The 13202-nt window shown below is 56.9% G+C and overlaps 1 protein-coding gene across 22 annotated transcripts in view; it reads right to left on the reverse strand.

Annotated features, from left to right (window-relative positions):
• DYSF (dysferlin) overlaps positions 1 to 13202 on the reverse strand; it is a 223677-nt gene that overhangs the window by 79469 nt on the left and 131006 nt on the right. For 21 of the 22 annotated variants that reach the window (XM_030877537.2, XM_030877532.2, XM_030877534.2 and 18 more), the window contains 4 exons: positions 6069 to 6250; positions 3417 to 3557; positions 2604 to 2633; positions 1121 to 1150 (listed from right to left, as the gene is read on the reverse strand). In XM_030877537.2, the coding sequence (XP_030733397.2) occupies positions 1121 to 1150; positions 2604 to 2633; positions 3417 to 3557; positions 6069 to 6250 (383 nt within the window). The remainder of the gene's footprint in view (positions 1 to 1120; positions 1151 to 2603; positions 2634 to 3416; positions 3558 to 6068; positions 6251 to 13202) is intronic. The other variant, XM_030877519.3, reaches the window with a different exon arrangement.

Genomic DNA, 13202 nt, shown 5'->3' on the forward strand with positions numbered 1-13202 from the left:
ACAACAAGACCACAGCCAGATCCCTGCTCTTGGAATCTGAGCCTTCACTGTTATATATTACAAATCCAGTTATTAAGGATTTTAACTTTTTTTAATAACTCATCCCTGGGCTGGGTCTTCTTCAGAGCAGGCTGTGGGTTTTGGCCACAGAATGCTCTCAATCAAGAGAGAGGGCTCCGTGCTGCTTCCCTGGACAGGACTCCCGTCCCCTTTCCAAATCGGCAGTCTTTCGCAACTGCAGCCAGAAGCAGGAGGCTGCCTGTCAGGCGCAATTGCGGCCAGCTCACTTGGCGGACCCCACCTCGGTCTGGGAGCTGCAGGAAGTGAGGTAAGGGGCGCGGGGCCGGCGGATCCCACATCCTGACCCTGCACTTCAAGTCCAAATTGCACTGAAAATGTCAAATGGTGTTCGCTCGCAGCCTGGGGATTCCCTGACGGCAGGAAGTGGCTGCCCTTTTCCCACCCCCATCTGACCAGGGCTCTCCTTCCTGTCTCTCTGCCCAGGCCTTTGCCTCAGCTCACTCTTGAGGACCTGCTCACAGATGTGCAGGAGGCCATAAGGAAATGGGCTTCTCATCCTGCAGACCAAAGGGCATAGCCTTGCTCCATTTGGATGCAAACCCCAAACTTCTCCCAGAAGCTAGGAGTCCCCAGCCTGCCCCGTTCCCTAAAGCAGCCGGGCCCCAACCTGGTGCTTGGTCCCTTGGGCCAGAGGCACGTTCCCCACCTTCTTCCTAAGCGCTACGACAATGTTCGGCTAACGCCACCTCCACCAGCAAGTCTTCCTTGACTACTCTGGTCCCTTAGGAACATTTTATTCTTGAAAACATGCCACTTGGTACTCAGCCGGTTGAGACCCCTGCTGTCCCAGGGGTCTGGGCAAATGTGGCTTCCAACATAGCAGCAATCCACCTAAGAGCCAGATTCACACCAGGACACACCCCAGGCAGCCCCGGATCCACGCAGAGTGCGGGAAGTTAAACCCAGACAGGGGTCCACGTGACAGAGGCACACTGGAGTACCAGGAACCAGGAAGACTCCAGGGCATGGCCTTCATCTTCCCTCTGCCTCTGCCCACCTATCCCCAGCCACAGGCCACAGCTGTGAGGGGCCAGCTCACCTCTTCCAGGATCCCTGATGTATCCTGCACCTGGACCACACCATGGGACAGTCCACATCCAGGAGATGGTGGAGGGAGGAGAGGAAGGAGAGTAAAAGTTTACCATTAGTGACAAGGACCACTAGGCTGGGGCAGAGATCAACAGGCCAGATGTCTCCCTACAAGGAGCAAACAGAAACCACTTCCCATCTAGGGTGAGGGTGATGTGCTTCCCAGACGCGCCCTCTACGTGGTCCCTGAGAAAGTAGGTACAACAAACGTTGATGCAGAGGGAGTGGTGGGAGAGGCCAAAGCATAAACCTGGAGCCCAGGCGTCTCTAGAAGTGACAGGAGAAAGGAGAATGACTAACAGCCAGGTGCTGGGAAGGTCCCGGACCCTGTATAACAGCCCCAGGAGGCAGTCAGGCCTGAATCCCTGGAGCCACTGCTGGAGATGTGGACTTGGAGAACCAAGGAGAAGCAACCTACATGCCCAGGGCTGGCAGAGCTGAGAGCAGAAGCTTGGAGCGCACAGGGAGCAGGAAAGGGAGAGGGAGAGAGACTAGAAGGGGTGGGAGGAGAGGCAGAGGGAGGAGTGGGGGCAGGGGGCAAGGAGGGCTTGTACTGTAAGGACTGTCTGCAGATCGCCTGGGCTCCCCGCCTCGTAAGGGGAGAAGCACCCAAACAGAGCCCAAACGACCACTTCTCAAAGTTGCAGCTGAGCCTGGCCGGGCAGAGGATTCCTGAATCAAATCAGCCTGTGTACCAGTAAAAGGTTTACATTTTTCATGACCCCCAGGAGAAGGAAGGGGAGCAGGGCAAAGGGAATGAAGTCTCCATAGCTAGTAGAGGAAATAAAACCGGATCTTAGTGGGAACACTGAGTTGGGAACTACGGTCTAAATCAGAGCTTCTGAAACGTGAGCGCGCGTCCGAGTCCCCTGCAGGGCTCGACAATGCCCAGGTTTCTGTGCTGCCCTCAGAGCTGGCTTCATAGGTTTGAAGTGGGACCCAAGTTTGGCATTTCTAACAATACCTCGGGTGATGCCACGCGGAGAACTACTGGCCTAAGTCGATGGTTCTCAGCCCAGGCTGCACATTCAAACCTCCTGGGCAGCTTTGAGAGATACGAAGGCCTGAGCCACACCCTGAAAGATGGGATTTCACTTGGTCTAGGGTGGAGCCTGAGCACTGCTGATTTTTAAAGCTGCCCAAGGGATTCCAACATGTAGCCCAGCTGAGAGCCACTGGGCTGGATGACCATGAGGTCCCTTCCATCTGAGTCTGTGATTCTTGGACTTCTCAGGGGAGAAGGGCGGGAAAGCCAGAGCTGGGCAGGGACCCCAGCCCCTTCCCACCCTGCCCCCGTGGCCCCAACCGAGCCTTGCTTGGCTTGAAGCCAGGATGGTGGTGGTGCACACCTGCTCCCCTTCCTAGCCTGGGAGGGGGCTGCAAACACCGGGAGGGGGCAAGGTTGAAGAAGCAAAGGTGAGAGCGAGGCTTACCTCAAAACCAGGGATATGGTGGATGGCCGGCTAGGTGAAGAAAAAGAGCTTTGGTTAGGTGCCCGTCACCCAAGGCCCCACCACCTTTCTGCCCTGGCCAGGTAAACACATCTCCAACCACAAAATGACACTCATGGACTATGTCTGTGATCAGACAGTCCAGGGATTCGCAGACTCTTCCTTGGCGGACTAGGGACTCCTGCGAGGTGCCTGGTAAGCGAGTGCAGGGGAAGCCAGGTTGGCAGTGTGCCGTGTCCCCTCCAGACACTTCAGCCAGAGTAGCCTCACTTCTAGCCGGCTTCCATATTAGGGTTCACATCCCACTAAGAGCGAGTTTGAAGATGGGGCTCTAATCCAAACCCCTTATTTTACAGCAGGGAATCGGCTGGCTGAGGCTATGGTAGAGCCAGCACTGCAACAGGGGTCCTGCCCTCACCTGTCCCTGGAGTCCCCTGCCAGCCAGATCACAGAGGTCCCCCTTCCAGAAACCACGTCAGGATATAACCCAGAGAAAGATACATCCAATGGCCAGAGGACTCAGACATAGTAACACAGTTCAGATTTCCGCCCCAGTGTTCGATCGTGTCCTGATTTGGGGCTCAGAAAAGATGGGCAAGACCGGTTCCAGCAGGAGGCCCCACATCCAGAGGTGGCCCTTCAGTGCTCTCCACTAAGTGCAGGCCCTTGGTGGGGGAAGAAGAACGTAGCTAAGCCCCCTCCCCTCTATCAGACCATCCCCTGTCTGGGCCCTCCCCCTCCACCACCAGGAGTTCCCTGCTGGGCCTCCTGGCTCTGGACGTGGACCAGCCTCACCTTCTCTCTCTGGATGAGCTCAAAAGAGGCCAGCAGCTCACCCGCCGGCTGGTTGCCCCTGGTCAGCGGGAACCAGGCCAGCCGGGGCATCCGTTCCAGACTCGGCTGACAGATGCAGCGTCCCATAAACTCATCTGCACCCTAGACCGAGCATAGAGAGAGAAAAGTCAGCGTCCCCCTGCCCAGGGCTCTGGCAGCCTCAGAGCAGTCAGCAGACCTACATCTGGCCTCCCAAACTCGGAAGGGCCTCAGAAGTCAGGGCAGTCCCTGGTGCAGACGGTGAGCTCTGCTTCCCTCAGGGGGATGCGAGGGCAGCATGAGAGTGGCCTCCTGCCACTATTGTTAATGCTGAATTCCCATCGTGTTCCACAAGTCCCTTTGTATGTCCAGCTAGCGTTCACCTTGCCTTAATGTAATCAGGCTCTAAGCCCATTGGACAGGAGAGTGACAGCCTCCTAGCAGTTCTTTAATGCCCTCAGCAGGAGAGGTGTTTGACATTTCCCAGGAATGTGTATCTCCTGTTCATTTCACCTTCAAATCCCCCCAGTTTCCACATGGGGAGACTGTGATCACGCTCATCCAAGTAAATGAGTCTTGTTCAAATGATGTTTTCATCTTATCATTCCGTTTACTCATGAGCCTTCCATGGCTCCCCACTGACTAGAGGATAGAGTGAGCTTGCGGACCGGTGAACTCCGACCTTGTGGTTAGCTCCCCCAAGGGCAGGGGCCGCAGACAGAACCTGGGTCTCGGCCAGATGATGCCACAGCTGTCGTAAGCCTCGGTGGCTCGCCCAAGGCACTCATCTGGAGAAACCAGGCTAGGACTGGGAGGCTACCTGCAGTCACACCACTGCTGGGGACATTGCCGAGAGCCATCCTGGAGTGGCCACCAGCTTCTGCATAAATGCCCACACCAGCGGGTGACGGTCCAGCATAGACCACTCAGAGTGGTCACCAGCCACAGCACTGGGAGGGGTCCCGGATGCTCCTCTGGGCCCATCGTTGCCCTCTAGTCGCTGGGTCATGGAGAGGCTCGGGGAGGGGAGTCCTCACAGAGGCCAGGCCGCCAGGACAACAGGGGCTCAGGGCAATGGATATTTGCCAACAGGTACAGCCCCGTTTGACTATATTATCAATGAGCACAGCTCTGCTCTCCCCCAGGACCCTGGGGCCCACCCACCCAGAAGAGGCCATGGCTTTCTCCCCCGGGATCCCTCCCGGGCACTGGCCCAAAGGGGATAGAGTTCCATTGGTGACGAGGAGGTGAGGTGCCACTGGGAGAGAGAGGCTGTGTCCTGCCGGCCTCCCGCCCGCCCTGCACCAGCAGTCACACCTGCTTCTGCAAAGTCCCCTGGCCCTGGCCCCCCTCCAGGCCCTGCCACCTCCCGCCTCCTCCTGCCCCAAAAGCTCCAGGTCCTGAGCTCTTCCCCCGCAAATCCCCAAAAGACCCTTCCTCCAGCTGCTCGGCCCCCACGGAGCCAGCTCTTCCTTCTAAGGGCAGAGCTTACGGGTCAGCCTCCCCAACCCAGGCCCGCATTGCCCACCACCAGCCAGTGGGGCACCCTAATCAGCCTCGCCTTCCCCCAACCCCTGGTCACCACACTCTCCCTTCCAGTCATGGCAACTCTTTCTGGAAGCATCTGTGAAGCCCTAGCCCCTCCCCTTTCATCTACTGCCACCCCCAACCCAGGTAGGGCCTCTTGGCCACACACTCCTCGGCCGACACAGTCTCTCTCTTCCAACAGCATCCCACCCCTCCTTTGTAACATGTCGCCCTGACTCCGCCACTCTCCCCGCTCCCCTGGCCTCGTACTCCTTTCTCCTCCTTCCCTGCCTGCCTTCCCCATCCTTCCATCTCCCACTGGCCCCCGTGCTGTGCTAACACCCCTGCCTCATCCCAACACCCCAATCTCCCATTTCCACCAGGGCCTGGGTCTTCCCACATCGCACATTCCAGCCCACAGCCCTCTCTCTCCTGGGAACCTTTCAGAGCTGTGCTGTCCAATACCGGAGCCACCGGCCGCCTGTGGCTACTTAAAGTTTAATGTATTAAAACTAAAACAATGAAAATTCGGTTTCTCAGCACACACGGCAAGTGGCCCTCGTTTGGGGGGCACGACCACAGAGCCTTCCCGCCAGCACAAGCGGTTCTGTGCTGTGCGACAGTCCTGCAGAGAGGGCCCCACCTGCACCTCACACTGGCTCCCTGGAGGAGTCCCTGCCTGGTGGTTCCTGAGCCCCGGCTCCCACCTGGCTGGGTGACCCCACATGAGGGGCCACCCAGCCCAGCACAAGTGCTTGATAACCGTGTGTGGAGTCAAAGCGGCCCTCGGATGAGGAGAAGGGACCGACCTGGGGTCTTATAAGCAAGTTAGAGACAGAGAAAACCCAGGCTCCTGACCACAGCCAAGCACCCTTGCCAGATCTGTACCCGCTCTCTGCCGTGGGCACAGCACACGTGGTGGCAATTCGTTTTTAATTACTCTAAAACAGTTTTCACCACTGCCTGTGGGGTTGGGGGAGAGGCTATCAGCCCCAGCCTTGGGGAACTCCCGTCTCGTTGGGGACCCACCCCTCACAGCAGCATCTCCCCTGGGCCCTGGAGAGGGTGGGCAGTGAGGGCTCGGGGGAGGAAGGTGGGCACACTCACATAGGTGTCGTGGTCGTACAGCTCCACCACGATGCTGGCCGGCTGCTCAGCGATGCTGGCCAGCTCACCGAAGATCTCGATCTCGTAGAAGATGAGTGTCTGGTCCCAGGTGGGGTTCAGGGTGTTCTTCACCACCACCGTCTTCTGGCTCTGGTGCATGAAGGAGACGATTGCATAGGGATCTGTGTGGGCCAGGCACAGAGAAGGGAGATGGGACACAACGGAGACCGTGAGAGTCGCCCGTTCAGGAGTCATGCAGCCACAAAGCTGGAGCAGAGCTGTGGCTGCCACTCAGGAGCACCGACGTCCAGGCTGGAGCCCTATCCTGGGGGTACCCCCCCACCTCCATCCTCCGTGAGGCCAGCCGGTGGCCACCATGGGGAGATGGGACCGAGGTCCCAGAGAGTGGGCGCAAAGATCCAGAGAGCTTCCCTCCTGGGCTCTTTCCTGGGCTGGTTGCTGGAGGCAAAATGAATAGATTGTGCATTCATTCATTCATTCATCCAAAAAGCACTTACTGACTGAGTGCCTTCTGCATAACAGGCCGGGGGCTAGGTGCTAGGGGCTGAGGATACATTTGGAGCAAAACGGTAATCTATACAAACAAACATAAAATGACAATTTCGATCATGCTTTGAAGAACACATAGGAGGTGCAGTGGCGTGTGAGAGAGGGATCTGGCATGGCTGAGTCTGCATTTCAGCAAGCTAACTGTGGCCGCCACCTGGAGAAGAGACTGGAGGGGGCAGAAGTGGGTGCAGGGAGACCAGTTAGGAAACTACTGCAGGGGTTCAGGCAGGGAGGGTGGTGGCTTAGATGGGTGGGGGCACTAGAGAGAAACAAAGGGATTCAAGGGCTATTGAGCGGTGGGGGGGTGTGAGGGGGACCCTAAGATCCCTGCAGCTCCCTGACGCCCCCAAACTACTTTCCAGCCTATTGGCCCCAGCCATGCTAGCCTGGGACCCACCCAGGAGGCATTCCTTCTGCCTGGTCCCAAAGCATCACTAGAGAAGATTCTAGGGCAGTGGTTCTCAAATGTGAGCATGCAGCAGAGTCATCTGGAAGGCTGGCAGAGACTGCTGGGTCCCACCCTCAGAGACTCCTTCATCGGGTCTGGGGTGGGGCCTGAGAATTGACATTTCTAACAAGTTCCCGGGTGTTGCTAATGCTGCCTTTCAGGACTCCACTTGGAAACCAACGCCAGAGAAGGTCCCATGGGACTGAGTGCATGTAATTTGGGACAAGAGCAAAGGGCTCGGAGGAGGGGGCTCCTCCAACTTCTCTCATTAGGGGGCAGGGTCCAGTTTGCCATTTTGTAAGACTCGACGAGCCAGATGCTGAGGGCATGTGGACAGGGAAGTCTGGGGATCCAGGAGGCTGGCAGCTGGATGCTAGATGTCTGGCAGGGCTGAGCCCAAATGCTCTATCACATGCCCTATACCCTTGGCAGTTCCTCCATCCTGTAGCACCTTGCATCCTCTGCACCCTCCAGGGCAGCCCCCACGTGACTCAAGAGGACCTCAGTGCCAGACATCTAGAGCCGGGGTGTCCAACTGCAGTCCTGGGGCTGAGATGGGGAGATAGCTCTTCCCCACAGAGGGGAGGGAGCAGGCCAGTCTCTCCCTGGCCATCCAGAGTCCAAGTGGCATGCCACAGCCACTGCACAGGAGGTGGCAGAGTGGCTATTGAAGAAGTGGGAAAGTTGGAGTGGGCAACAGGAGGACTTCCATCAAGAGATGGGGTGGGGGACAGGGTCCAGGATTCTGGCTATTGCTCAAAGGGCTTGTTTTAAGGGGGGGGGGGGATTCACGTTAGGAAACAGAAGCTACGGGCACTCACTGGCCGAACAATGCTGGGTTTGCCTAACAGGAGGCAGCCACCAGGCTAGGACCAGCTTGCCAGCCTTCAGGCACAAGAACAAACTGGGGTCAATCTGGGAGGGCTTCCTGTAGGAAATTGGTTTTGAACCTGATTCTGGAGGTAGAAGAGGGCAATGGGAGGCCCTTGGCAGAAGAAGGGGCAGGGGAGACATGCCCACCACATCTTGCCACGCCCACCAGGTGGGAGCCTCCCTGGCATGGGGCTCTCCTTTCCCATGCACCAGCCTGGCAGGGCTGGCCCAAGCCGTTCCCTTCCTGGCCCTGGCAGGGCCCAGCGGCGTCTGTGCATTTAATGAAACCGTCTGGCTGTGATACCATCAGCTCCAAGCTCGGCAGAGAACCTCTCCCCGGTTCCAGTAAGAAAAAGAGGGCGCGTTCCGATAAACAAAACCATATTCGAGAGCCAGCGAAAAAGCCCCTTTTGTTCCCGCCCCCTGTGCTTCCCAAGGCTTTATTTTTATAAGCGCGCGGGCCCCAGACCGACCGCGTTTACACAAAGATCACAATTGCACATTGTGGCGGCCATGCACGCTGTATTGGTGTTGGCAGCGCCCCCCACGCTGGCCCCCGAGCAGGCGACTCCTTCCAGCAGCCCCATCAGCGCAGGCAATGAGCTCAGCACTGGGGGAAAGGGAGGGGGTGGCTTTCAAACAAAAATCACCCAGACCCACACGCTCGCCCCGCCCGCCGGGGGCGGGGGGAAAACACACAACAAAGGCATTGTAAGGAGCAGGCCTGGAGGCCTGGGGCCTCAGACACTGGGCTACTGTGTGCTGGGGCCTGGCCTCTCCCCGCACAAGGCCCAGCCCCTCAAAAAAAGAGAAACAAGGGGGGTGGGGTGTTGCTGAGGCAAGGTGGTCAGATGAAGGGAAGCCAGACGGACGCACAGACACAAGCCTCTTCCAGGAAAGCCAGGAGGATGGAGAGGCAGATCCCAAGGAGAGGTGGAGGGGAGGGGAGAGGCCAGCTCTTCCCAGAGCCACTCCAGGAGGGCAGGGCCAGCTTCAGCCCTCCGGCCTCACCTGCCAAGCCACACGGAGCACCCCCGGCACTGAAGCTGGATCGGAGCTTTGTGAGGACCACAGGCTGCCCTGGGAGCTCCAGCCAAGAACACACAAGGGTTCTACTGGACTCCATCACCACAGGAGGCCCCAGGCAGGTGACTGCTGGACCTGCAGCCCTGTGCCTGATCTCTGCTGTTCAGGCCTTCCCGGAGCTCCAAGGAGGACCCTTCTGCAGTCACAATACACTAAGCTTCCCTCATGGGCCCTCCCTCCAACTGCTCAGACCACAGGGCAGGTGTCATCATACCCCTTGTCAGAAGAGGGAGCTTTGCCCCAGAAAGACCACTAGCCCCTACTCACAGGTGCCTGGGACCAGACTCCCTGACTCGTAGTCAGTGCTCCTTCTACCTGCCACAAACATGGGAAAAGGGCCCTTAAGACAGGTGGAGTAGACTGCCAGTAATCAAGGCATTGCAAACAAAAACTGCAATACAGCAGTATTTTTCCTATAAAATTAAGAAAAATCGTTTAGATTTATAAAACCCAGTGTTGGCAAATATTTGACGAAATAGGTACTCTCCTTTATTGCTGAAAGCAATTCAGCAACCCTTTAGAAAAGCCATCAGGCAGTATGACCTGAAAAACATAAAACTGTTTACACCCTGTTTCCCATATTTCTGGGAATCATCCAAATGAACCATGAAGCTATATGAACAAAGATGTTCGCTCCAGCGTTACCTGCGATCCGTCATTCGTCCACCATAGTTATTGACTGACCCGCATATGGTAGGTAGGCACAGTGCTCTGAATAGGAAGGTGTACGAGACACGGTCCGGGCTCTGAAGATCATGGCTGCTGCTTGGAAGTGGTAACTAGACATCGGTTACAATACAAAGCGATGTGCAGCCTCACGGCGGAGCGTTCAAGGCGCTAGGGGTGGGGGTACGCCCTGGAGTCTGGTGGCGTCAAGTCAGTACCCCCAAAGGCGGTCTCCAGCCCCGAGTCTCAAGAATAAGGAGGTAACCGAGGTGGACCAAAGAGAAGCACAGCACTGGCAAAAGCACCAAAGAGCACTCAGGGAACAGCAAGTCTGGCTGAGGGGAGGAAGGTAGCACCCCGGGGCCCCAGGGAGGAGGACGCAGGCGGGCAGATCGCAAACGGTCCTGGACTCGTGCTCAGCGAGTTGGGCTGAATCCTGTCCATCAGAGTTCCCCAAAATGTGTTCTTCGCAAGGTGAGTTCTCGGGGAATGAAGGAACGCTAAACACGTTCAACAGACTCCTGCAGCCACCCCAGCCTTCAATGCCACCGTGATTCGTAAATCGCTAAGCGTGCAGGGTTTCCCAGTCTCTCTCGCTCAGGAACCCTTTGTAAGTGGAGCATTTCACAAGCCTCCAGCACACCTTGGAAAACAGCTTCTTAAGCTCATTGGGAGAATTGCCCCAGCCAAAGCCAAACTTAACAGAAAGCTGTGCTTCAAAAGTGGGGGTGGGCTCGGACTGGAGTCCAGACAGAGGAAGCCCACAAGCAAGGGCTCCCCAGCCCCACCCCAGCCAGAGTCTGGATCTGGGGGAGACGAAAGCACTGGTCCCCACGGAGGTGACTTCAGCTTGGGCCAACCATGGTTCACCAGACCTCACTGTGGCCTGGCGTGGCAGCAACGCCCCTCAGGACCACCCAACTAGCACACAGCTTTGACCTCCCTGGAACCACGAGGCCGGCAAAGAGGGCACAGGACCTTCTGCTTTCTTGGCAGACACTCTACCCCCATAAATGAATAACTTGGCATCTGACCTACTAGCCTTCTCTCATCTCCTTCGTTAACCAAGGGGGGCCCCTGAGCCCACTGACCCATGAGACTCTCAAGGAGGGGTTTCTGGGTGCCTCAAGCTAAGGGCCATGCCCTGGAATGTGAGCTGCCCAAGGGTCCTCCCTCCTGGCGGCAGCTCTGTAAGCAGAGCCTATGGCTCCCTCAAACCACACCGGTGGTCGCCGGCTGGGGGTCGAGGCAAAGCAGAATTCCCTGGAGTATAACAAGGCAAAGGAGACAGCGCACTCCCCGATCCCCTTTGAGAAACATCCGTCTACAGGGAAGAGCAACTCAGCTCTCACTGCTGTTCACAGCCACGATGCTGCCCAGTAGGTACAGCACTGAGGACAAGTGATTTCTAAGTCCTCTGGAGTCCTGTCTTTTCTGTTCAAAGTAGATCCAGTTTGTATTCCAGATGCTCACCCAGCAGTGGCAACCCTGTCCCAACGTAAGAGAAGCCATTTGAATTAAGCATCATTTCACATTTTTTATACCTAATCACTATGCTGGCCACACACACGCATAAGCACACAAGCACAGGCCACACTCGCCCTTCCAGTGGTCCAGAGAACTGATGCCGGGCCTCCACTCAAACCCCACCCAAGGCAAAATCCTCAGGCAGCCTGGATGGCACTGTCTCCACAAGCCTCCCTCCCCGACCGAGTTCAGTGTTATTCAACTAGTGTTTCCTGGACAATTCCTGTGTCCCCCACACCTTCAGTCAAGGAGAAGAAATAGAGAGAGCACTGGCCTTGTGGCAGCCCCAAGGCCCACCACACAAGGGACTAGCAGAGGGCACAGCACAGGCTCATGGGGGCCCCGCTGGGGAAAAGCCCAGGGCAGCAAGGTCAGAGCGCTGCCCAAGGAGAGCCCTCTGGGCTGCAGACGCCAGCAAGCAGGCTGGAAGACGACACCAGCGACAGACTCTGTGCCGGACCCTCCCCAGACCCCAGACATTCCTGATTCACACAGGAGTTTCCTCTGAGAAATGCCAGCCAGTGGCCATGCACAGCCTCCAGCCACCTCAGGGTCAGTTCCAGGGGAGAAACTGCTTTGGTTTAGGGTTTGGGAGTGAAAATAAACACTCTGGGTTTTATAGGTTCACCCGTGTTGGCTGCTGTTTTCCTTTCCAGCAGCCGCTCAATCAGGCCTTTCATTCAGAAGCCAGCGGCCAGGGCCTGGGCAGTGCCCTCAAAGCTCAAGGGATGTTTATTTGGGGGAGGGGGTGGAGCTAGGATGGAAAGTGTGACGTCTCCTTCGGCCCCGGTACCAGGCTGACCCTGCCTGCAGTCCCCAGAGGTGCGGGTCCCCGGGAGGAGCACCCTCCCTCCAGGGTCCACCCCCAGCCCGGCCAGTGGAGGACAAGGGGCCCTCGACCTGCACCCCACTTACCCACCCCCCACACACAAACCTGCCGCCTGCACCCCGACCTCTCACACCCTCCCCCAAAGGAAGAGGAAGCAAGACTGTGAATTAGGTCACTTCTCTTCTCCTTGGGGTAGGTGCTGATTTTCAGAAAGCATCCCGGCCAAGGTTCCCAGGAAGTTGCAGCTGCAGAGGTCTCCCCCACACTCCCACAACCCCCCCACCACCACCTGCCAATCCCCATGTGCTTGTTGCTCTATCCACCCTGAGCCTGGCTGCGTGGGGCTAGAGAAAAGGTCACTGAGAGGAGAGGAACACGAGGAAGCACAGCTGTCCCCAGTTCGGGGAGGAGCAGGGTCCAGAAAGGAGGACGGGCGCCTGGCCATGAGCTGAGTGCCATTCTGTGAACAGGAGGTCACTCCCATAGAAGAACTCAGATCTACTCGAGTGAGTAGCAAGCACTTGGAGTGGGGTACATCACTTGTCAGCTATTTTAACTCAAGCAGTTTAGTTTCTTCATCTGTAAAATGGGGATGTTCAATGCCTGCTTCACAGGAGAGTTGTAAGGCGTACGTGAAAAAAGGTCAGCAAAGCGCCTAGGCTCATAGTGGGCACTTAGTAAGCGCTAGCTCTTTAGATATCTTAGTGTTAGTTCTTTAGAACCTGCTGCAGGCTCAAGGGTAAGTCAAGGTCCCTTCCTGGAGGAGCTCAGAGTCATGGCGGGAAGAATATGACAGAGGTAGATGGCAAGTGATCTATGCAGTGGGTAAGGACTCTGAGAGAGGTGCTGGTGAGGTCCTGGCCAGGTGCTGAGGAAGCAACAACCAGCTCAGCTTGGGGAAGAGTCAGAGGGCATCTGGGCTGGGTCTTGAAGGATGAGTAGGAGTTCACTGGATTAAAAATAGGGAGGGAAGGCATTCTAGGCACTGAGCACAAAGGCCAGAAATGTGGAAGAACTAGACAAACGTTGACGAAAGTTGGTGCAGCCAGAGATAGCAGATAGAGGGGAATTAGGGAAAGATGAAACTGGTGAGATCCAAAGGGGTCAGATCACGAAGGAGTTGTCTGCCAGGCTA

Source organism: Globicephala melas, chromosome 12 (assembly GCF_963455315.2).
Source record: "Globicephala melas chromosome 12, mGloMel1.2, whole genome shotgun sequence".
NCBI classification, from domain to species: Eukaryota; Metazoa; Chordata; class Mammalia; order Artiodactyla; family Delphinidae; genus Globicephala; species Globicephala melas.